Source organism: Bombina bombina, chromosome 1 (genome assembly GCF_027579735.1).
Source record: "Bombina bombina isolate aBomBom1 chromosome 1, aBomBom1.pri, whole genome shotgun sequence".
Classification (NCBI taxonomy): Eukaryota; Metazoa; Chordata; class Amphibia; order Anura; family Bombinatoridae; genus Bombina; species Bombina bombina.
The window spans coordinates 78,006,477-78,032,588 of record NC_069499.1 but is presented as its reverse complement, the minus strand read 5'-3'; the positions used below and the strand labels follow the sequence as shown (position 1 = coordinate 78,032,588).

Below are 26,112 nucleotides of genomic sequence, written 5' to 3'. Positions count from 1 at the left end.
AGGTGCTACTAGTGCATCCACTAGAGCCGCCTTGGGATCCCTGGATCTGGACCCGTAGCAAGGAACTTTGAAGTTCTGACGAGAGGCCATCAGATCCATGTCTGGAATGCCCCAAAGTTGAGTGACTTGGGCAAAGATTTCCGGATGGAGTTCCCACTCCCCCGGATGCAATGTCTGACGACTCAGAAAATCCGCTTCCCAATTTTCCACTCCCGGGATGTGGATAGCAGACAGGTGGCAGGAGTGAGACTCCGCCCATAGAATGATCTTGGTCACTTCTTCCATCGCTAGGGAACTCCTTGTTCCCCCCTGATGGTTGATGTACGCAACAGTCGTCATGTTGTCTGATTGAAACCGTATGAACTTGGTCCTCGCTAGCTGAGGCCAAGCCTTGAGAGCATTGAATATCGCTCTCAGTTCCAGAATATTTATCGGTAGAAGAGATTCTTCCCGAGACCAAAGACCCTGAGCTTTCAGGGATCCCCAGACCGCGCCCCAGCCCATCAGACTGGCGTCGGTCGTGACAATGACCCACTCTGGTCTGTGGAATGTCATCCCTCGTGACAGGTTGTCCAGGGACAGCCACCAACGGAGTGAGTCTCTGGTCCTCTGATTTACTTGTATCTTTGGAGACAAGTCTGTATAGTCCCCATTCCACTGACTGAGCATGCACAGTTGTAACGGTCTTAGATGAATGCGCGCAAAAGGAACTATGTCCATTGCCGCTACCATCAACCCGATCACTTCCATGCACTGAGCTACGGAAGGAAGGGGAACGGAATGAAGTATTCGACAAGAGTCCAGGAGCTTTGTCTTTCTGGCCTCTGTTAGAAAAATCCTCATGTCTGAGGAGTCTATAATTGTTCCCAAGAAGGGAACCCTTGTTGACGGGGATAGAGAACTCTTTTCCACGTTCACTTTCCAGCCGTGCGATCTGAGAAAGGCCAGGACGATGTCCGTGTGAGCCTTTGCTCGAGGGAGGGACGACGCTTGAATCAGAATGTCGTCCATTTTACATAGTTTCTCTGGGATGACCAAATTTTCACAATCATCCAGAGTGGATAATACCTCCTTAAGCAAAATGCGGAGATGTTCCAATTTAAATTTAAAAGTAATCACATCAGATTCAGCCTGCTGAGAAATATTCCCTAAATCAGTAATTTCTCCCTCAGACAAAACCTCCCTGGCCCCCTCAGATTGGGTTAGGGGCCCTTCAGAGATATTAATATCAGCGTCGTCATGCTCTTCAGTAACTAAAACAGAGCAGCCACGCTTACGCTGACAAGGGTTCATTTTGGCTAAAATGTTTTTGACAGAATTATCCATTACAGCCGTTAATTGTTGCATAGTAAGGAGTATTGGCGCGCTAGATGTACTAGGGGCCTCCTGAGTGGGCAAGACTCGTGTAGACGAAGGAGGGAATGATGCAGTACCATGCTTACTCCCCTCACTTGAGGAATCATCTTGGGCATCATTGTCATTGTCACATAAATCACATTTATTTAAATGAATAGGAATTCTGGCTTCCCCACATTCAGAACATAGTCTATCTGGTAGTTCAGACATGTTAAACAGGCATAAACTTGATAACAAGTACAAAAAACGTTTTAAAATAAAACCGTTACTGTCACTTTAAATTTTAAACTGAACACACTTTATTACTGCAAATGCGAAAAAACATGAAGGAATTGTTCAAAATTCACCAAACTTTCACCACAGTGTCTTAAAGCCTTGAAAATATTGCACACCAAATTTGGAAGCTTTAACCCTTAAAATAACGGAACCGGAGCCGTTTTAAGCTTTAACCCCTTTACAGTCCCTGGTATCTGCTTTGCTGAGACCCAACCAAACCCAAGGGGAATACGATACCAAATGATGCCTTCAGAAGTCCTTTATAAGTATCAGAGCTCCTCTCACATGCGACTGCATGCCATGCCTCTCAAAAATAAGTGCGCAACACCGGCGCGAAAATGAGACTCTGCCTATGCTTTGGGAAAGCCCCTAAAGAATAAGGTGTCTAAAACAGTGCCTGCCGATATTATTATATCAAAATACCCAGAATAAATGATTCCTCAAGGCTAAATAAGTGTTAATATCAATCGATTTAGCCCAAAAAATGTCTACAGTCTAAATAAGCCCTTGTGAAGCCCTTATTTACAATCGTAATAAACATGGCTTACCGGATCCCATAGGGAAAATGACAGCTTCCAGCATTACATCGTCTTGTTAGAATGTGTCATACCTCAAGCAGCAAGGACTGCAAACTGTTCCCCCAACTGAAGTTAATGCTCTCAACAGTCCTGTGTGGAACAGCCATGGATTTTAGTTACGGTTGCTAAAATCATTTTCCTCATACAAACAGAATTCTTCATCTCTTTTCTGTTTCTGAGTAAATAGTACGTACCAGCACTATTTGAAAATAACAAACTCTTGATTGAATAATGAAAAACTACAGTTAAACACTAAAAAACTCTAAGCCATCTCCGTGGAGATGTTGCCTGTACAACGGCAAAGAGAATGACTGGGGTAGGCGGAGCCTAGGAGGGATCATGTGACCAGCTTTGCTGGGCTCTTTGCCATTTCCTGTTGGGGAGGAGAATATCCCACAAGTAAGGATGACGCCGTGGACCGGACACACCTATGTTGGAGAAAAGTGTATTAATATAAAAGTGTTGGTTATGCAGAACTGGGGAATGGGTAATAAAGTGAATATCTATATTTTTAAACAAATATTCTGGAGTAGACTGTCCCTTTAAAACTAATGGTTAAAAGGACAAACTCACAATTTAAATGAATATGAGTGCATTTCAATTTCGTAAAAAAAGCAATTATTGCAAAACTAAGCAATTAGCAGAAACACTTGTAGCAAAAGGTTTCAGTGATAGATTTTAATGTGCACAGAGCATATGTACATATGTCCCGTTCACCCTTTTTTGAAACACTGCACCCACATGCAGCATGTTTTCCTCAGCAATAGTAAAAACAGTCATCTCTGACAATACATGCTCTGTGAGTGGGTGCCGAGTTTAATGAGGGTAATACAGGGCATATGCATATTTATGCCATGCACAGTAAAAGCGGTCACTAAAACACAGCTAATACTAGAAACACTTTTGTTAACATATGTATTGCTAAAAATCTTTCTACTCACAACTGAAATGCATTCAATTATATTTCAACTTTGTGTATTATGCCCCTTTAAAACCAATCATGTATACATAAGAGCATAATCAGTATTCACATGTTTAAAACATGTCCGAGCACTGCTAAGCTCTGCAGATATGATGTACTGTGCAAGATCTTGTCATTGGAATATATCATCTTTTCTCACCATACATGAAAATATTATTGTTTTTCACACCATCATGAACAATGCACGCCATGATTGTAGATCTATGCATAGATATATGTATGTGCCTTGTCGCTGCACTATTAGCAATGGGATTGCAGGTTAGAACATGTACTGTGCGTTTACGGTGACACAAAACAAGCAATGCAATAATACAACAAGATAGTTACCAGTCCGTTGGTGTGATTACACATATCCCACAGGGGGATTAAAGCAAGTGTAACCCGCGACCCATCTTCTGTTGGGATCTGATTCTGTCTAGTCATAACAGAAGAAACTGCCCATCTAAACACAAGAAAGAATAGTTTTAAATGCATCACATAAAATTGGAAGGAAAAAAAAAACTGCTATTAGAGAAAATACAGAGATGGATCTACTGGGAGAGGAGTTTGATGTTTAAAAGGCTGTTGTGCGCGTACAAAGCTTTTCTTTTCTTGCTTCCCGTGCCTGAGCTCACTGACAAAAGCATAGACTTTCTCCCAGCATAAACGTATTTAAACAAAAGCATAACCCCCCTGTTTTCTATAAAGCATATGGCTAGTCCTGTTGAAATCTAGACTTCCAATAAAAATGTAGCGAGAATAACTCATTGTGTAGCCCATTAACAAATCTACACAAGACTAAAAGCTTGTTTTTTTCCCATAGAACACCTGTAGCGAATCATGCTCGCTGGCCATCACTGCAGACGGCCAGCATACACCGTCCGCAATGCCGCCCCCTGCTCACTGGTGGCGAAATGGCTGCTAGCGGGGTCTAGCAATAATCATGATCATATTGGATAGAGATGATTTCAGGTGGTTAAGGAGCAGCAGTCCAACAAACGCTGCTTGATAAATGGAGCTTATTATTTCCAATGCAACAAAGGATTCTGGGTAAGACATGCAAATGAGGTTCACAATTACTCACGTTTTTAACTTTACTTTAAGCCATAGCATTGCTGCATGCACAGCTTTAAAGTGATTCAGATATAGTCAGATTATATATATCTCGGGTATACATCTTGAAAAACTGGGTGAAATGTATGTCCCTGGTCTCCTTTGTTGTGGACAATTAGGGATATATGTAAATTAGATTGGACAATTAGGGACATATGTAAATTAGATTGTGCTCTGATGTAAACAGAGTAGCATGTTGCAGGGCCAGTTATATTATTTAATTTTCTTTTAAGCCCTCATACCGTAATCTGTGATTATCCCAAATTCCCTATTAAAATTATATACTCCTAACTATAAGCAATTCTGTTTCACTCCCTCCAAATTGCTCTGTTAAAAATATCCCTTAGATTGTACGCTCTGTTTTCACAGTTGGACCTTCATTTTTCGCATAGCTCTTAGACTTCATTATAGATGCAATGTGATAAAATAGAGAAATCTACATGCATTTCGCTACAATGCCACAAAAAATGTTGGAACTTAACAAATAAAAGCCCTATTCAAAAAACATTTTCTGTGCGATTTGTTTGCAATTATGAAATATTGATTCCGAAATTCATACTTTGCATTTGTTAGTTTAGTTAAAGGGACATTAAACACAAATTTTCTCTTTCATGATTCAGATAGAGAATACAATTTTAAACAACTTTCTAATATACTTCTGTTATCTAATGTGCTTCATTCTCTTGATATTCCTTCCTGAAAAAAATATCTAGAAAGGCTCAGTAGATTCTGATTGGTGGCTGCACATATTTGCCTCATGTGATTGGCTCACCCATGTGCATTGCTATTTCTTTAACAAAGGATATCTAAATATTGAAGCACATTAGATAATAGAAGTCAATTGAAATTTTGTTTAAAATTGTATTCTCCGTCTGAATCATGAAAGAAAAATGTTGGGTTTAATGTCCCTTTAAATTCTAAACAAAATAATTCAAAATAAACAAAATGTATGCTTACCTGATAAATTTATTTATTTCCGGATATGGTGAGTCCACGGCTTGAGTAATTACTGTTGGGAATATCTCTCCTGGCCAGCAGTAGGAGGCAAAGAGCACCACAGTTAAACTGCAAGTATCACTCTCTTAACCACAACCCCCAGTCCTTTGACCGAAGGGAAATGGAGAAAAAGGAGTAACACAAGGTGTAGAGGTGCCTGAGGTTATAGTCAAAAGAACAACTGTCTTAAAATAAAGGGTGGGGCCGTGGAATCACCATATCCCGGAAATAAATTTATCAGGTAAGCATCAATTTTGTTTTTCTTTCCTAAGATATGGTGAGTCCACGGCTTGAGTAATTATTGTTGGGAACCAATACTCAAGCTAGAGGACACGGATAAATAGGGAGGGACAAGACAGGCAGTCCTAAACAGAAGGCACAACCGCTTGAAGAACCCTTTCTCCCAAAAGAAGCCTCAGCCGAGGCAAAAGTATCAAATTTGTAAAATTTTGAAAAAGTATGTAGAGAAGACCAAATTGCAGCCTTGCAAATTTGATCCACAGAAGCTTCATTTTTGAAAGCCCAAGAGGAGGAAACAGCTCTTGTGGAATGAGCCGTAATTCTGTCAGGAGGCTGTTGTCTAGCAGTCTCATAAGCCAAACCAATTATATTTTGTAACCAAAAAAACATAATTTATGCTTACCTGATAAATTTATTTCTCTTGTAGTGTATCCAGTCCACGGACCATCCATTACTTATGGGATATTCTCCTTCCCAACAGGAAGTTGCAAGAGTTCACCCACAGCAGAGCTGCTATATAGCTCCTCCCCTAACTGCCATATCCAGTCATTTGACCAAAAACATGCAGAGAAAGGAAAAACCATAGGGTGCAGTGGTGACTGTAGTTTAAATGAAAAAATTACCTACCTTAAAATGACAGAGCGGGCCGTGGACTGGATACACTACAAAAGAAATAAATTTATCAGCTAAGTAGGAATTATGTTTTCTCTTGTTAAGTGTATCCAGTCCACGGATCATCCATTACTTATGGGATACCAATACCAAAGCTAAAGTACACGGATGAAGGTAGGGACAAGGCAGGTACTTAAACGGAAGGTACCACTGCCTGAAAAAAAAATCCTTTCTCCCAAAAATAGCCTCCGAAGAAGCAAAGTATGAAGCGCAGACCAAGACGCCGTCTTGTAAATCTGTTCAACAGAAGCCTCATTTTAAAAAGGCCCAAGTGAAAGCCACAGCTCTAGTAGAATGAGCTGTAATCCCTTCAGGAGGCTGCTGTCCAGCAGTCTCATAAGCTAAACGAATTATGCTTTTAACCAAAAAGAAAGAGAGGTTGCTGTAGTCTTTTGACCTCTCCTCTGTCCAGAGTAGACAACAAAAAAGTAAATGTTTGATGAAAATCTGAAGTAGCTTGTAAGTAAAACTTTAAAGCACGAACCACGTCTAAATTGTGTAATAGACGTTCCATCTTTGAAGAAGGATTAGGATACAAGAATGGAACAACACTCTCTTGAGTGATATTCTTGTTGGATATAAATAAATATATAAGAAACTGCGCCTGGAATCTAATCTTAAAGTTCCTTCACAGGTAATCTTCCCTATGATTACCGTATATAATTACAAAATGACAAAACAATATAGAGTTTAGGAGCGCTGTAAGCTAAATAAGATAGTCTAGAGACTTCTATACAATTTAACAAAAGTACATTTATTTAAAACATAAAAACTTAAATAAAAATATAAATTACAAAGATATATGTTTGGGACGTCTCCCTGAATTTAAAATAAGCAATTGTATGTTAGATAAAACAATTCTATAGTAAGCGCTCTGGTGATCTTTCTAAGTAATTCCACCTTTCAAATTTTTTCTTATTCCACCTTAATAATTTATTGCCGCAGTTTTAGTGGCTTTTTTCTCTGTGTTGCTATTTTCGATCAAAAAATATAATTTATGCTTACCTGATAAATTCCTTTCTCCTGTAGTGTAGTCAGTCCACGGGTCATCCATTACTTATGGGATTATATCTCCTCCCCAACAGGAAGTGCAAGAGGATCACCCAAGCAGAGCTGCTATATAGCTCCTCCCCTCTACGTCATACCCAGTCATTCGACCGAAACCAAACGAGAAAGGAGAAACTATAGGGTGCAGTGGTGACTGGAGTTTAATTTAAAATTTAGACCTGCCGTAAAAAACAGGGCGGGCCGTGGACTGACTATACTACAGGAGAAAGGAATTTATCAGGTAAGCATAAATTATATTTTCTCCTGTTAAGTGTAGTCAGTCCACGGGTCATCCATTACTTATGAGATATCAATACCAAAGCTAAAAGTACACGGATGACGGGAGGGACAGGCAGGATCTTTACACGGAAGGAACCACTGCCTGTAGAACCTTTCTCCCAAAAACAGCCTCCGAAGAAGCAAAAGTGTCAAATTTGTAAAATTTTGAAAAAGTGTGAAGTGAAGACCAAGTTGCAGCCTTGCAAATCTGTTTAACAGAGGCCTCATTCTTAAAGGCCCAAGTGGAAGCCACAGCTCTAGTAGAATGAGCTGTAATCCTTTCAGGAGGCTGCTGTCCAGCAGTCTCATAGGCTAAACGTATTATGCTACAAAGCCAAAAAGAGAGAGGTAGCCGAAGCTTTTTGACCTCTCCTCTGTCCAGAATAAACGACAAACAGGGAAGAAGTTTGACGAAATTCCTTAGTTGCCTGCAAATAAAATTTCAGGGCACGGACGACGTCCAGATTGTGCAGAAGTCGTTCCTTCTTTGAAGAAGGGTTAGGGCACAATGATGGAACAACAATCTCTTGATTGATATTCTTGTTAGTGACAACCTTAGGTAAGAACCCAGGTTTAGTACGCAGAACTACCTTGTCTGAATGAAAAATCAGATAAGGAGAATCACAATGTAAGGCCGATAACTCAGAGACTCTTCGAGCCGAGGAAATAGCCATTAAAAACAGAACTTTCCAAGATAACAGCTTGATATCAATGGAATGAAGGGGTTCAAACGGAACACCTTGCAGAACGTTAAGCACTAAGTTGAAGCTCCACGGCGGAGCAACAGTCTTAAACACAGGCTTAATCCTAGCCAAAGCCTGACAAAAAGCCTGAACGTCTGGAACTTCTGACAGACGTTTGTGTAAAAGGATAGACAGAGCTGAGATCTGTCCCTTTAACGAACTAGCAGATAAACCCTTTTCTAAACCTTCTTGTAGAAAAGACAATATCCTAGGAATCCTAACCTTACTCCATGAGTAATTCTTGGATTCGCACCAATATAAGTATTTACGCCATATTTTATGGTAAATTTTCCTGGTAACAGGTTTCCTAGCCTGTATTAAGGTATCAATCACTGACTCTGAGAATCCCCGCTTTGATAGAATCAAGCATTCAATCTCCATGCAGTCAGCCTCAGAGAAATTAGATTTGGATGTTTGAAAGGACCCTGAATCAGAAGGTCCTGTCTCAGAGGCAGAGACCATGGTGGACAGGACGACATGTCCACTAGATCTGCATACCAGGTCCTGCGTGGCCACGCAGGCGCTATTAGAATCATCGATGCTCTCTCCTGTTTGATCCTGGCAATCAATCGAGGAAGCATCGGGAAGGGTGGAAACACATAAGCCATGTTGAAGACCCAAGGTGCTGTCAGAGCATCTATCAGTACCGCTCCCGGGTCCCTGGACCTGGATCCGTAACAAGGAAGCTTGGCGTTCTGGCGAGACGCCATGAGATCCAGATCTGGTTTGCCCCAATGATGAAGCAGTTGGGCAAACACCTCCGGATGAAGTTCCCACTCCCCCGGATGAAAAGTCTGGCGACTTAGGAAATCCGCCTCCCAGTTCTCCACGCCTGGGATGTGGATCGCTGACAGGTGGCAAGAGTGAGACTCTGCCCAGCGAATTATCTTTGAGACTTCCATCATCGCTAGGGAACTCCTTGTCCCTCCCTGATGGTTGATGTAAGCCACAGTCGTGATGTTGTCCGACTGAAACCTGATGAACCTCAGAGTTGCTAACTGAGGCCAAGCCAGAAGAGCATTGAAAACTGCTCTTAATTCCAGAATGTTTATTGGAAGGAGTCTCTCCTCCTGAGTTCATGATCCCTGAGCCTTCAGGGAATTCCAGACTGCGCCCCAACCTAGAAGGCTGGCGTCTGTTACAATCGTCCAATCTGGCCTGCGGAAGGGCATCCCCCTGGACAGATGTCGCCGAGAAAGCCACCATAGAAGAGAATCTCTGGTCTCTTGATCCAGATTTAGCATAGGGGACAAATCTGAGTAATCCCCATTCCACTGACTTAGCATGCACAATTGCAGCGGTCTGAGATGCAGGCGTGCAAAAGGTACTATGTCCATTGCCGCTACCATTAAGCCGATTACCTCCATGCATTGAGCCACTGACGGGTGTTGAATGGAATGAAGGACACGGCAAGCATTTAGAAGTTTTGATAACCTGTCCTCTGTCAGGTAAATTTGCATTTCTACAGAATCTATAAGAGTCCCTAAGAAGGGAACTCTTGTGAGTGGCAATAGAGAACTCTTTTCTACATTCACCTTCCACCCATGCGACCTTAGAAATGCCAGAACCAACTCTGTATGAGACTTGGCAGTTTGGAAACTTGACGCTTGTATCAGAATATCGTCTAGGTACGGAGCTACCGCTATTCCTCGCGGTCTTAGTACCGCCAGAAGAGAGCCCAGAACCTTTGTAAAGATTCTTGGAGCTGTAGCTAACCCGAAGGGAAGAGCTACAAACTGGTAATGCCTGTTTAGGAAGGCAAACCTTAGATACCGGTAATGATCCTTGTGAATCGGTATGTGAAGGTAGGCATCCTTTAAATCCACTGTGGTCATGTACTGAACCTCTTGGATCATAGGTAAGATGGTCCGAATAGTTTCCATTTTGAACGATGGAACTCTTAAGAATTTGTTTAGGATCTTTAAGTCCAAGATTGGTCTGAAGGTTCCCTCTTTTTTGGGAACCACAAACAGATTTGAATAAAACCCTTGTCCGTGTTCCGACCGCGGAACTGGGTGGATCACTCCCATTAGTAAGAGGTCTTGTACACAGCGTAGAAACGCCTCTTTCTTTATCTGGTTTGCTGATAACCTTGAAAGATGAAATCTCCCTTGTGGAGGAGAAGCTTTGAAGTCCAGAAGATATCCCTGAGATATGATCTCTAACGCCCAGGGATCCTGGACATCTCTTGCCCAAGCCTGGGCGAAGAGAGAAAATCTGCCCCCCACTAGATCCGTTTCCGGATCGGGGGCCCTCACTTCATGCTGTCTTAGGGGCAGCAGCAGGTTTTCTGGCCTGCTTGCCCTTGTTCCAGGACTGGTTAGGTTTCCAGCCCTGTCTGTAGCGAGCAACAGTTCCTTCCTGTCTTGGAGCGGAGGAAGTTGATGCTGCTCCTGCCTTGAAGTTACGAAAGGCACGAAAATTAGACTGTTTAGCCCTTGGTTTGGCCCTGTCTTGAGGCAGGGCATGGCCCTTACCTCCAGTAATGTCAGCGATAATTTCTTTCAAACCGGGCCCCAATAATGTCTGCCCTTTGAAAGGAATGTTAAGCAATTTAGATTTAGAAGTCACATCAGCTGACCAGGATTTAAGCCACAGCGCTCTACGCGCTTGAATGGCGAATCCGGAGTTCTTAGCCGTAAGTTTAGTTAAGTGTACTACGGCATCAGAAATAAATGAATTAGCTAGCTTAAGGACTTTAAGCTTGTCTATAATCTCATCCAATGGAGCTGTGCTAAGGGTCTCTTCCAGAGACTCAAACCAGAATGCCGCTGCAGCCGTGACAGGCGCAATGCATGCAAGGGGTTGTAATATAAAACCTTGCTGAACAAACATTTTCTTAAGGTAACCCTCTAACTTTTTATCCATTGGATCTGAAAAAGCACAGCTATCCTCCACCTGGATAGTGGTGCGCTTAGCCAGAGTAGAAACTGCTCCCTCCACCTTAGGGACCGTCTGCCATAAGTCCCGTGTGGTGGCGTCTATTGGAAACATTTTTCTAAATATAGGAGGGGGTGAAAAAGGCACACCGGGTCTATCCCACTCCTTGTTAACAATTTCTGTAAGCCTTTTAGGTATAGGAAAAACATCAGTACACGCCGGTACCGCAAAATATTTATCCAGCCTACATACTTTCTCTGGAATTGCAACCGTGTTACAATCATTCAGAGCCGCTAATACCTCCCCTAGTAATACACGGAGGTTCTCAAGCTTAAATTTAAAATTTGAAATGTCTGAGTCCAGTTTACTTGGATCAGATCCGTCACCCACAGAATGAAGCTCTCCGTCCTCATGTTCTGCAAATTGTGACGCAGTATCAGACATGGCTCTATTATTATCAGCGCACTCTGTTCTTACCCCAGAGTGATCGCGTTTACCTCTAAATTCTGGCAATTTAGATAGTACTTCAGTCATAACATTAGCCATGTCTTGCAAAGTGATTTGTATGGGCCGCCCTGATGTACTTGGCGCCACAATATCACGCACCTCCTGAGCGGGAGGCGAAGGTACTGACACGTGAGGAGAGTTAGTCGGCATAACTTCCCCCTCGTTGTCTGGTGATAATTTCTTTACATGTACAGATTGGCTTTTATTTAAAGTAGCATCAATGCAATTAGTACACAAATTTCTATTGGGCTCCACATTGGCCTTTAAACATAGTGAACAAAGAGATTCATCTGTGTCAGACATGTTTAAACAAACTAGCAATGAGACTAGCAAGCTTGAAAATACTTTTCTAAATAAATTTACAAGCAATATAAAAAAACGCTACTGTGCCTTTAAGAAGCGCAAAAAACTGTCACAGTTGAAATAACAATGAACCAAAATAGTTATAGCAACCAATTTTTCACAGTAAATGTATTAAGTTAGCAAAGGATTGCACCCACCAGCAAATGGATGATTAACCCCTTAATACCCAAAAAACGGATAACAATTTAATATTAACGTTTTTATCACAGTCAAAACACACTATCACAGGTCTGCTGTGAGTGATTACCTCCCTCAAAACTAGTTTTGGAGACCCCTGAGCTCTGTAGAGACGTCCTGGATCATGGAGGAAGAAATAGGAAGACTGTGACTAAATTTTTACTGCGCAATAAAGCGCTAAAATAGGCCCCTCCCACTCATATTACAACAGTGGGGAAGCTCAGTAAACTGTTTTTATTCAGAAACAAACGACAGCCATGTGGTAAAAATCATGCCCATAAAGTTTTATCACCAAGTACCTCAGAAAAAACGATTAACATACCAGTAAACGTTTTAAAAATGAAAATTATGAAATGTTATTAATAAGCCTGTTGCTAGTCGCTTTCACTGCAGTGCAGGCTCAAATATTACTTTAATATAGACAGTATTTTCTTAGTGAAATTCCATTCCCCAGAAATACCTCAGAGTATACATACATACATATCAGCCTGATACCAGTCGCTACTACTGCATTTAAGGCTGCACTTACATTACATCGGTATTAGCAGTATTTTCTCAGTCAATTCCATTCCTTAGAAAATAATATACTGCAACATACCTCCTTGCAGGTGAGCCCTGCCTGCTATTCCCTGTTCTGAAGTTACCTCACTCCTCAGAATGGCCGAGAACAGCAAGTGGATCTTAGTTACGACCGCTAAGATCATATACAAACTCAGGTAGATTCTTCTTCTAATGCTGCCTGAGAACAAACAACACTTTTGATTGAAGAAATAAAAACTAAGTTTAACAACCACAGTCCTCTCACACGTCCTATCTATTAGTTAGGTGCAAGAGAATGACTGGGTATGACGTAGAGGGGAGGAGCTATATAGCAGCTCTGCTTGGGTGATCCTCTTGCACTTCCTGTTGGGGAGGAGATATAATCCCATAAGTAATGGATGACCCGTGGACTGACTACACTTAATAGGAGAAAGTAACAATGTCTATTTTCATAATTCAATAAGTTGTAATAATGTAATTAATTTGTTTTTGCAATGTCTCTTGGTATTTTCTATAACTTGTAAACTTGGCTGTAATAGGGATAGTTCGGTATATGTATAAGGATGGGCTTACCGGGTCTTCTGACACATCTGTGTCTGATGGAATCAAGGTGTTTCTTACCGGTATATGTTTTCTGCCTTTCCTCCTTGCATGAAGCAAGTATCGCCGATATCGAAACCTAGACCACGCTCCTGCGTGTATGGGTTTCTTTTATTGTGCCGGCTTGAAGCAACTTTTACCCCTGCAGTTTGGGTTCTGTGTTTCCCGGGCAGCCTCCTGAGACAGGAATTCGCGATGCACGCCTTTACAAATTTACAACATGCAAACCCTCTACCCTGAGTAACTCTTGATACCAAAGAGACACATGTGAGTTGCAGAACACTCTGTGTCTCTTTGGTATCAAGGGTTACTCAGGGTAGAGGGTTTGCATGTTGTAAATTCGTAAAGGCATGCATCGCGAATACCTGTCTCAGGAGGCTGCCCGGGAAACACAGAACCCAAACTGCAGGGGTAAAAGTTGCTTCAAGCCGGCAGAATAAAAGAAACCCATACACGCAGGAGCGTGGTCTAGGTTTCGATATCAGCGATACTTGCTTCATGCAAGGAGGAAAGGCAGAAAACATATACCGGTAAGAAACACCTTGATTCCATCAGACACAGATGTGTCAGAAGACCCGGTAAGCCCATCCTTATACATATACCGAACTATCCCTATTACAGCCAAGTTTACAAGTTATACAAAATACCAAGAGACATTGCAAAAACAAATGAATTACATTATTACAACTTATTGAATTATGAAGATAGACATTGTTACTTTTTGATCGAAAATAGCAACACCGAGAAAAAAGCCACTAAAACTGCAGCAATAAATTATTAAGGTGGAATAAGAAAAAATTTGAAAGGTGGAATTACTTAGAAAGATCACCAGAGTGCTTACTATAGAATTGTTTTATCTAACATAAAATTCTTGTTGGATACCACCTTAGGTAAAAAACCCAGTTTTGATACGCAGGACTACCTTATCCGTACGGAGGACCAGATAAGGAGAATCACATTGTAAAGCAGATAACTCGGAGACTCTACAAGCCGAGGAAATATCTACCAAAAAGGAACTTTCCAAGATAAAAAGTTTGATATCTATAGAATGAAGAGGTTCAAACGGAACTCCTTGAAGAACCTTAATAATCAGGTTTAAGCTCCATGGCGGAGCAACAGGTTTAGACACAGGCTTGGTTCTAACCAAAGCCTGACAAAATGCCTGAACGTCTGGAGTATCTGCCAGACGCTTGTGCAAAAGAATAGACAGAGTAGGAATCTGTCCTTTTAAGGAACTAGCTGACAACCCTTTTCTCAAAATCATCTTGGAGAAAAGATAGTATCCTGGGAATCCTGACTTTACTCCATGAGTAACCCTTGGATTCATAACAATAAGATATTTATGCTATATCTATGTTAAATTTTCCTAGTGACAGGCTTTCATGCCTGTATTAAGGTATCAATGACTGACTCTGAGAAGCCATGCTTTGATAACATCAAGCGTTCAGTCTCCAGGCAGTCCATCTCAGAGAAGTTTAATTTAGATGGTTGAAAGGACCCTGAGGTAGAGGGTCCTGTCTCAGAAGCAGAGACCATGATGGAAAGAATGACATGTCCACCAGATCTGCATACCAGGTCCTGCGTGGCCACGCAGGCGCTGTTAAAAACACCAAAGCACTCTCCTGCTTGATCTTGTGCAAAGACCTCCGGAGGGAATTCCCACTTCCCTGGGAGAAAAGTCTGACGACTTAGAAAATTCACCTCCCAGTTCTCAACACCTGGGATATGGAGAGTTGATAGACAAGAGAGAGTCTCTGTCCAGTGAATTATTTTAAGACTTCTAACATCGCTAGGGAACTTCTGTTCCCCCTTGATGGTTGATGTAAGCCACAGTCGTGATATTGTCCGACTGAATCTGATGTACCTCAGAGTTGCTAACTGAGGCCAAGCCTGAAGAGCATGGAATATCGCTCCCAGTTCCAGAATATTTATTAGAAGGAGGGTCTCCTCCTGAGTCCACTATCCCTGAGTCCTCAGGGAGTCCCAGACTGTATCCCAACCTAAAAGGTTGGCATCTGTTGTAATAACTGTCCCATCTGACCTGCGGAAGGTCATACCCTTGGACAGATGGACCCGAGATAGCCACCAGAGAAGAGAATCTCTGGCCTCTTGGTCCAGATTTAAGAAGGGGACAAATCTGTGTAATCCCCGTTCCATTGACTGAGCATGAGCCATTGACTGAGCATGAATAGTTGCAGCGGTCTGAAATGTAGGCGTGCAAACGGTACTATGTCCCTTGCCGCTACCATTAGGCCGATTACATTCATGTACCGAGCCATCGAAGGGCGCGGATGGAATGAAGAACACGGCAGTAATTTAGAAACTTTGACAACCTGGACTCCGTCAGGTAAATTTTCATTTCTGCAGAATCTATCAGAGTCCCTAGGAAGGAAACCCTTGAGATTGGGGATAGAGAACTCTTTCCTTGTTCACTTTCCACCCCTGCGATCTCAGAAATGTCAGTACTACATCCGTATGAGACTTGGCAATTTGGATGTTCGACGCCTAAATAAGGGGCCACTTCTATGCCCCGCGGCCTAAGGACCGCCAAAGCGACCCCAGAACCTCCATAAAGATTCTTGGGGCTGTAGTTAACCCAAAGGAAAGAGCAAACAAACTGGTAATGCCTGTCTAGAAAGGCAAACCTGAAAAACTATGGTGATCCTTATGCATCGTTATGTGAGGATAAGTATCCTTCAAATCCATTGTAGTCCTCTATTGACTCTCCTGGATCATAGTTAAGATGGTACGAATAGTTACCATCTTAAATGATGGAATTCTAAGGAATTTGTTTAAGATCTTTAAATCCAAAATAGGTCTCCTTGGGGAACCACAAACAGATTTGAGAAAAACTCTGTCCCTGTTCCTGTCTTGGAACTGGATGGGTCTCGTACACAATGTAAGAATGCCTCTTTCTTTATCTGGTGTGCAGATAATTGTGAAAGGTAAAATCTCCCCTTTTTCGGAGGGGAAGCTTTGAAATCCAGATGATATCTCTGGGATAAAATTTCAAATGCCCAGGGATCCTGGGCAACTCTTGCCCACGCCTGGGCGAAAAATGAAAGTCTGCCCCCTACAGGATCCGTTACCGGATAGGGGACCGTTCCTTCATGCTGTCTAAGAGGCAGCAGCAGGCTCCTTGGCCTGCTTATCTTTGTTCCAGGTCCGGTTGTCTCCAGACCGTCATGGACTGAGCAAAAGTACCCTCTTGATTTGCCTTAGAGGAAGTTGATGCCACACCTGCCTTGAAGTTTCGAAAGGCACGAAAATTAGACTTTTTTGGCCCTTGATTTGGACCTGTCCTGAGGAAGGGCATGACCTTTTCCTCCAGTGATATTAGCAATGATATCCTTCAAACCAGGCCCTAATAGGGTCTGCCCCTTGAAGGGAAGTTAAGTAGCTTATTTATTAAAGTCACGACAGCTGACCATGATATAAGCCATAGCGCTCTGCGCGCCAGTATAGTAAAAACAGAATTCTTAGCCGTTAGTTTAGTCAAATGAACAAAGGCATCAGAAACAAAGGAATTGGCTAGCTTAAGTGCTCTAAGCTTGACGAGTATATTCATCCGATGGAGTCGCTACCTGTAAAGCCTCATCCAGAGACTCCAACCAGAACGCCGCGGCAGCAGTGACAGGAGCAATGCATGCAAGGGCTGCAGGATAAAACCTTGTTGAATAAACATTTTCCTAAGGTAACCCTCTAATTTTTTATCCATTGGATCTAAAAAAAGCACAACTGTCCTCGACAGGGATAGTGGTACGCTTAGCTAGAGTAGAAACTCTTCTCTCCACCTTAGGGACTGTCTGCCATAAGTCCCGTGTGATGGCATCTGTTAGAAACATTTTTCTAAAAATAGGAGGGGAAGAGAACGGCACACCTGGTCTATCCCATTCCTTATTAATAATTTCTGTAAACCTCTTTAGGTATTGGAAAAACATCAGTACACACCTGCACTGCATAGTATTTATTCAGTCTACACAATTTCTCTGGCACTGTGATTGTAACACAGTCATTCAGAGCTGCTAAAACCTCCCTGAGCAACAAGTGGAGGATCTCAAGCATAAATTTTAAATGAAGAAATATCGGAATCCGATCAAATCATCTTCCCTGAGTCAAAAATATCACCCACAGACTGAAGCTCCCCTCAGTTTCTGCATATTGTGAGGCAGTATCAGACATGATTCTTGACGCATCTGTATGCTCTGTATCTACCCCCAGAGCTATCTTGCTTTCCTTTAATTTCAGGTAGTCTGACTAATACCGCTGCCAGAGTATTATTCATAACTTTCGCCATGTTTTGTAAAATAAACACTATGAGTGCCCTTGATGTACTTGGCGCCATTTGAGCGTGAGTCCCTGAAGCGGGAGTCGAAGAGTCAGACACGTGGGGAGAGTTAGTCGGCATAACTTCCCCCTTGACAGAATCCTCTGGTAAAATAAACGCTATGGGCGCCCTTGATGTACTTGGCGCCATTTGAGCGTGAGTCCCTGAAGCGGGAGTCAAAGGGTCTGACACGTGGGGAGAGTTAGTCGGCATAACTTCCCCCTCGACAGAATCCTCTGGTGATAATGTTTTTAAAGACAACTTAACATGAAATCAGTACATCTGGTACACATTCTAAGATGGGCCCTAGAAAAATATTAACTGCACATACCTTATTGCAGGAAAACCCGCACGCCATTCCCTCTCTGAAGTTACCTCACTCCTCAGAATATGTGAGAACAGCAATGGATCTTAGTTACTTCTGCTAAGATCATAGAAAACGCAGGCAGATTCTTCTTCTAAATACTGCCTGAGACAAACAGTACACTCCGGTACCATTTAAAAATAACAAACTTTTGATAGAAGAAATAAACTAAGTATAAAACACCACACTCCTCTTACGACCTCCATCTATGTTGAGAGTTGCAAGAGAATGACTGGATATGGCAGTTAGGGGAGGAGCTATATAGCAGCTCTGCTGTGGGTGAACTCTTGCAACTTCCTGTTGGGAAGGAGAATATCCCATAAGCAATGGATGATCCGTGGACTGGATACACTTAACAAGAGAAAAAGAGATAGTAGTAGCAGTAGCTTTCTGACCTTTACGTTTCCCAGAGAAACAGACAGAGGGCAGAGGACTGGCGAAAATTCTTAGTCGTCTGTAAGTAGAATTAAGAGCACGTAAAACATCCAAATTGTGTAACAAACGTTCTTTGGAAGAAGAAGGATTAGGACACAGAGAGGGAACAACAATCTCCTGATTGATATTTCTATTAGAAACAACCTTAGGAAGGAAACCTAACCCATTATGAAGAATAGCCTTATCAGCATGAAATACTAGGTAAGGAGGCTTACATTGCAAGGCAACCATTTCAAAAACTCTGCGCGCCAAAGCAATAGTCAGTAGAAACAGAACTTTCCAAGACAGTAATTTAATGTCAACTACATGTATAGGCTTAAACGGAGCCTTCTGTAAAACTTTACGAACAAGATTTAAACTCCAAGGAGAAGCAATAGATCTAAACACAGGCCTGATTCTAGCCAGAGCCTGAACAAAAGACTGAACATCTGGAAGTTCAGCAAACCTCTTGTGCAGTAAAACAGATAGGGCCGAAATCTGTCCCTTAAGGAAGCTAGCAGAAAGGCCCCTTTCCAGACCATCCTGGAGAAAAGAAAGAATCCTGGAAACCCTGACCTTATGCCAGGGGAAATCCACGCTCTACACACCAGAATAAGCAAGTCCTCCACATCTTATGATAGATGTGACAACTAACCGGCTTAGAGCTTGAATGAGAGTATCAATAACTCTCTCAGAGAAAATGCTCTTGGCTAGGACTAAGCGTTTATGCAGTCAGCCTCAGAGAATCTAGATTTTGATGAACAAAGGGACCTTGTTCCAGCAAATCCCTGCGACAAGGTAACTTCCATAGAGATGACGACATCCCAACTAGATCCGCAAACTACATCCTTCGCAGCCACGATGGAGCAATCTGTATCACTGATGCCCGCTCCTGCTTGATGCAGGCCGCTTCTCGAGGAAGGAGAGGTAAAGGCGGAAAAAAGGTATATGAGACTGAACCTCCAAGGCACCACTAATGCATCTATTAGCTCTGCCTGAGGATCCCTGGATCTCGACCCATAGCTTGGTATTGAGATGAGACGCCATGAGATCTATCTTCAGAGTCCCCCCCTGTTGCATATCTCCGCAAAACCTCGATATGCAGAGACCATTCCCCGGATGAAAAGATTGTCTGCTGAGAAAATCCAATTCCCAGTTGTCCACCCCCGGGAATGTGGGCCTACGCCAACTCCAGAATCTAAGATACCTCCCTCATTGCTAGGGAGCTCCTCGTTCCTCCCTGGTGGTTGATGTAAGCCACAGAGGCGATATTGTCTGATTGGAATCTGATAAACTGGGACGAACCGAGACGGGGCAAAGCCTTTAGAGTATTGAAGATTGCTCGAAGTTCCAAAATGTTGATCGGAAGAGAGCTCTCTTCCTGAGACCAAAGGCCCCGAGTCTTCTTGGCTCCCCAAACTGCTCCCCATCCTGAAAGACTCGCATCTGTATTCACAATCTCCCAGGATGGTCTTAAAAAGGATGTCCCTCTGGAAAGGTGATCTGGACAGAGCCACCAAGATAGCAATTCTCTCGACCGGTTGCCCAGAGATATCTGTTGAGACAGATCTGAATGATTGCCATTCCACTGTCTCAGCATGCACAGTTGTAACAGTCTGAGACGGAACCTGGCAAAGGGAACTATGTCCATGCTGGACACCATGACACCAATCACCTCCATACACTGTGCCACAGAGGGCCTTGAGGAGGTCCGGAGGGCAAGACATGCCGAAGCCAGCTTACAGCATCTCTGGTCTGAAAGAAACATCCTCATGACTATTGAGTCTATTATAGTGCCCAGGAATTCTACCCTGGTGCTTGGAATGAGAAAACTATTTTCTAAGTTTATCTTCCATCCATGGGATCGAAGAAGAGAGAGAAGAGATTCAGAATGTTCTTCCGCTAGACGAAAGGATGGTACCTGTACCAGTATATCGTCCAAGTAAGGTGCTACTGCAATGCCCTGGGTTCTGGCCACGGCCAAGAGAGCCCCCCAAAACCTTCGTGAAAATTCTTGGGGCAGTGAAATAAATATCAAAAGTAAAGAGCAAATCCAGGGGTCAAGTTAATATTTCTTTTGATCCAAAATTGCATTAAAAATAGGAAACAACAAGGAACAACATGGTGAGTTAGAAAAACGCCTAATAATGAAGCTTACGCGTTTCGGCCGTAGCCTTACTCATAGCTCATGTTACACATAATCAGCTGTGAAGTTTAAAAAGACCTCATTGGGCTGCGATTGGTGTAAAACTTAATAGGCGTATTTTAACCCTTTACTGTGAAAAACAGTGTGTAAATGTACATATACTTATTGCATACTACATAGTTAATCTACATGGATATTGCAAGTACTAGTGAACTAGAAAATAATGCTAAACTTGGCAAATTACACTACGAGGTCATCCGAAAGGGGTAAAGATTATGGAAAAAGACCTATATTGCTTGGTGCCTAAGATACCCGCTCTAGGGGCTATAAAACATATACTACAGTTAATGGTAATGACTTTAATCAGTGTTATATCTTAATATGAATACAAAGAGAGAAGCGCTCTACCAGGAACGAACAACAGCTCAGTGGCTTGCTCTATGGCGATTTACCACCCGGAAGCAGCCTCTTTTAGACCAGTGTGCTTTTCACAGAAGAAAACTTTCCTGAAGTTTATCAGTCTGATCCCGCCAAGTAAGGTCAGTCCAACCCCGAAATACCAGGCAATTCTCCTCTGAACAAGGAACATGACAACCCCAGACGATCGTTTCGGCCTCCTATGGGCCTCGTCAGTGAGGTGCAGCCACATTCCTCTAAGCACACTGGGCAAGGAGTCCTCGTCTGGTTTCCCCCATCACCCATAGGGAGACTTAACCAGGGTTATAATAATATGCATACAAAGAGAGAAGCGCTCTACCAGGAACGAACAACAGCTCAGTGGCTTGCTCTATGGCGATTTACCACTCGGAAGCAGCCTCTTTTAGACCAGTGTGCTTTTCACAGAAGAAAACTTTCCTGAAGTATATCAGTCTGATCCTGCCAAATAAGGTCAGTCCAGCCCCGAAATACCAGGCAATTCTCCTCTGAACAAGGAACATGACAACCCCAGACGATCGTTTATCTTAATAGCACATAGGAGACACATTGTATTGGCCATAATCAATTCGTCCTAAAGACAGAAAACAATCATCATGTGGATATTGTGTTGTTTAAATGGAATGGTATGTATTTAATAAGTGAAAAATATATATATGTCAAAAAAAGATGCATAGTAAAATCTGGTATTACAAGAAAAATGCTTGAATGAGCATTTAGTGCTTTGATTTAGATACTGGTTAGAGTAATAATTTAGTTTCAATCATAGCCCAGTGAATACATATATATTTAATTATGTTTCTATGAAAGGTAATAATAAATAAATACATTTGTATTGGTTCATGTTAAAGGCTATTCCCAGTAATTGATCAAATCATACTGGGAAGTTTAGGCCTCCTGGATATCTGGTTTCCAAATGGAAGATCCAGAACATTTCTCTTTTGTGTAAAAGTTTTTCTTTGTCACCACCTCTCTTGGGGGTAACAACCTGTTCTATTGCCTTCCACCTGAACGTTGAAAGACTCTTATTGTGTTTGACCACAAAATGTTGCACTATGGGGGTGGTAGCTTTGCCCACATTGATGGAGCTAAAATGTTCACTTATGCGTGATCTTATGTCCCTGGTGGTGAGGCCTATGTATTGAACCTGGCACTGTGTGCACTCTATCATATAGACCACATTGCATGATGAGCAATTTAGGCACCTTTCAATTTCCTAGATATTTCGATTGACTGTAGATGAAAAGGTTGATGTTATTTCAATGTAGTCACAAGGTTTGCACTTATTGTGCCCACATTTAAACATGCCCTTGTGTGTTAGCCAAGAGCTGGTTTCCCTTTTCTCTGATCTTAGTTTAGAGGGGGATAAAATGTTGCCCAATGTACACGCCCTCCTATAGGAACATCTCAGGCCATTGTCTATGGTGTTGACCAATTTGTCATCAGCTCTTAACATGCCAAAATGTTTACTGGATACCATGACACCAATCACCTCCATACACTGTGCCACAGAGGGCCTTGAGGAGGTCCGGAGTGCAAGACATGCCGAAGCCAGCTTACAGCATCTCTGGTCTGAAAGAAACATCCTCATGACTATTGAGTCTATTATAGTGCCCAAGAATTCTACCCTGGTGCTTGGAATGAGAAAACTATTTTCTAAGTTTATCTTCCATCCGTGGGATCGAAGAAGAGAGAGAAGAGATTCAGAATGTTCTTCCACTAGACGAAAGGATGGTGCCTGTACCAGAATATCGTCCAATTAAGGTGCTACTGCAATGCCCTGGGTTCTGGCCACGGCCAAGAGAGCCCCCCAAAACCTTTGAGAAAATTCTTGGGGCAGTGAAATAAATATCCCGAATGTTGAAATATCTTTCTTAACAGAGTTCCCATATTTTTGTCCATGGGCTCTTTAAACTATGAACTATCCTCCAGTGGAATAGTAGTGCGTTTTGCAAGCATGGAGACAGCACCATCCACCTTAGGAACGGAACCCCACAACTCCAATTGAGAGTCCGGAATCAGGAACAGTTTCTTAAAAGCAGACAAAGGGGTGAAGGAAGAATCAATCCTCTCCCATTCGTTCTTAATAATGTTTGCCATCTTTACAGGAACAGGGAAAGTCTGAGGAACAACCCTGTCTTCGTAAACTCTATCCAGTTTAGGAATTGAAGGTACGCTAGGCAGTTTGGCCTCTGGAACCTCTAAGGTAGCTAGAACTTCCTTTAAGAGAAAGCGCAAGTGCTTCATCCTAAATCAAAAATCTGGTTCCACCGCAATCAGTCTTAGAGGCAGCCGATTCCGACCCAGAAAGTTCACACTCAAGTATCAGAAAGAACTTCATCATCAGACAATCTTTTATCAGCTATAGCCAATAAACTGGATGACCCCTGGTAAGGATAGCAATATTTGACCTGTCGCTTGCACAGGAAAAGCACTAATGTCCGCAGACGCAGTTTGTAACTGTGCAGTGAAGTCTGGAGGTAAAAGGCCTCCTCCAGATGGATGATAAGGCGTGCTATGGGAAACTGCATGTGTATTAGGAGATGAAAGCAGGGTGCCCACCACACAGGACGGGGACAGTGGTATCAAACATGTTAACCTTTTTTGACATAATCACTTTTTCTAGGCACGTGGAACATAAATTGAGAGGGCGGGTATACCTCGGCCTCCTCACAATATAAACAGGCATTAGTCTTAGGTATAGAGGGAGTACCCTCTAAAAACGTCAGAGTCCTCCATAGCTATAGGCTATGTCTTAATATAACAAAAGCTAATGTTATATAAATATAAAAAACTGCACCTTTATACCCCCAATGGCTGGGACACTCACAACCTCCTATGACCCAGGCACACAGAGAAAACCTCTTCTCCTCTCCGATAACCAGCACGGTCAGATTAAGAAGTGAAGCTACAACCACACCCGGTCACATGGTGCGAAACCTAGGACAGCCTCCACTAAGGAAAAGCACGCCAAGCTTGTACAGCTGTGCAGCTCTAAAGTGAAAGTAACCTGTATGTTCCAACCTCAGTCTATGAGCCTCAGAAAACATCACGCATAACGCAGTATAAATCAAATAAAAATTTATGAGATTAATCCCCACTGTTCAATAATCCCCCCTCAGGAGATATTAACCCTTGATTCCATACAGATAAAAGGAGCCACACTGTGACCCTGTATTCTTGCGTTATCATGTGTGCATAAATAAATGAAACAATCTTACCGGAATCTATGCCGTGGAACGGAAACAAAGCCTCTCAAGTTTGACAGTCTTGTAGCTTCGCTCCAGACATAGACTTGAGTGATGGAAGCAGGCAGTGAAACTCCTCAACACTGATTGCTTAGGAGCGGTTAATACGAGTCTGAATGGGTTCGCAGAAAGACTCCTCTGCATCTCCAGACTAACTTTTGTCAATACTCTCACTGAGAGGCTGACAAGACTACTTAAAACTCCAGTCCCATTTCAAAGGGTAGATACCCTTCATAAGGAACTACTCCGAATCTTCTAACACTTCTCTGCCAACCTCCTGTGACGAAAGGCAAAGAATGACTGGGATATGAGGGAAGTGGGGAAGGTATTTAAGCCTTTGGCTGGGGTGTCTTTGCCTCCTCCTGGTGGCCAGGTTCTGTATTCCCACAAGTAAGGAATGAAGCTGTGGACTCTCCTCATATTAAGAAGGAAATAAGATAAAGGGAATCACACTGCAGAACTGAGAGTTCCGAGACTCTTCGAGCAGAAGAGATAGCAACAAGAAACAAAACCTTCCAAGATAACAACTTAATGTCTATGAAATGCAACGGCTCAAACAGAGCCAGCTGTAAAACTTTAAGAACAAGGTTAAGGCTCCAAGGAGGAGCAACAGACTTAGAAAGGCCCGATTTTGACCAAGGCCTGACAAAAAGATTGCACATCTGGCACATCCGCCAAACGTTTATGTAGTAAAACTGATAAAGCAGAAATCTGACCCTTCAGGGTACTGACTGACAATCCCTTCTCCAGGCCTTCCTGGAGAAAAGATAAAATTCTAGGAATTCTAATTCTACTCCAAGAGTAGCCCTTGGATTCACACCAATAAAGATATTTACTCCATATCTTATGGTAAATCTTTCTAGTAACAGGCTTACGAGCCTGAATCATGGTCTCAATGAACGACTCAAAAACCACGCTTAAACAGAATTAAGCATTCAATTTCCAAGCAGTCAGCTTCAGAGAAGCGAAATTTGGATGAAGGAAGGGACCCTGAATCAGGAGGTCCTTCCTCAGAGGTAGTCTCCAAGGTGGGAGAGATGACATCTTCCCTAGGTCTGCAAACAAGATCTTGCGAGGCCACGCAGGGGCTATTAGAATCAGCAACGCCCTCTCCTGTTTGATACGAGCAATGGACCCCTGAAAGGAGACTAAACGGAGAAAACGGGTATGCCAACCTGAAAACCCAAGGAACCGCCAGAGCATCTATCAGAACGGCCTGCGGATCACTTGACCTTGAACCGTACCTTGGAAGCTTGGTGTTCTGACGGGACGCCATCAGATCTAACTGGCACCCCCCATTTGAGGACTAAGCTGGAAAACACCTCCAGATGGAGTTCCCACTCCCTGGGATAACAAGTCTGTCTGCTCAGAAAATCCGGTAACCAGTTGTCTACTCCTTGAATGTGGATAACAGCTAGACAGAAATTGTGTGTCTCAGCCCACTGAAGAATCCGAGTAACCTCATTCATGGCTAAGAAACTCAGATTTCTTCCTTGGTGATTGATGTAAGCCATAGAGGATATGTTGTTTGACTGGAACCTGATAAACTGGGCTGACGACAACCGAGGACAAGCCAATAGAGCAGTGTAAATCACCCTCAACTCCAAGATGTTGATGGGAAGAGCAGACTCCTCCCGAGACCAAAGGCCCTGAGCTTTTAACGGAGTTCCAGACTGCTCCTCAGCCCAACAGGCTGGCGTCCGTGGTCACGATCACCCAGGAAGGTCTCCGAAAGCATGTGCCCTGAGACAGATGTTCCTGAGAAATCCACCACGGGAGAGAGTACCTTGACGACTGATCCAACTATTCTCTGAGATGGATCCGCATGGTCGCCATTCCATTGACTGAGC

General features: G+C 42.7%; 1 protein-coding gene across 1 annotated transcript in view; it reads right to left on the bottom strand.

The window, feature by feature from the left end:
- Positions 1–26,112, bottom strand: part of SETD3 (SET domain containing 3, actin histidine methyltransferase) — a 400,546-nt gene that overhangs the window by 109,389 nt on the left and 265,045 nt on the right. The window contains exon 8 of the mRNA XM_053697484.1: positions 3,520–3,634. Within this exon, the coding sequence (XP_053553459.1) occupies positions 3,520–3,634 (115 nt within the window). The remainder of the gene's footprint in view (positions 1–3,519; positions 3,635–26,112) is intronic.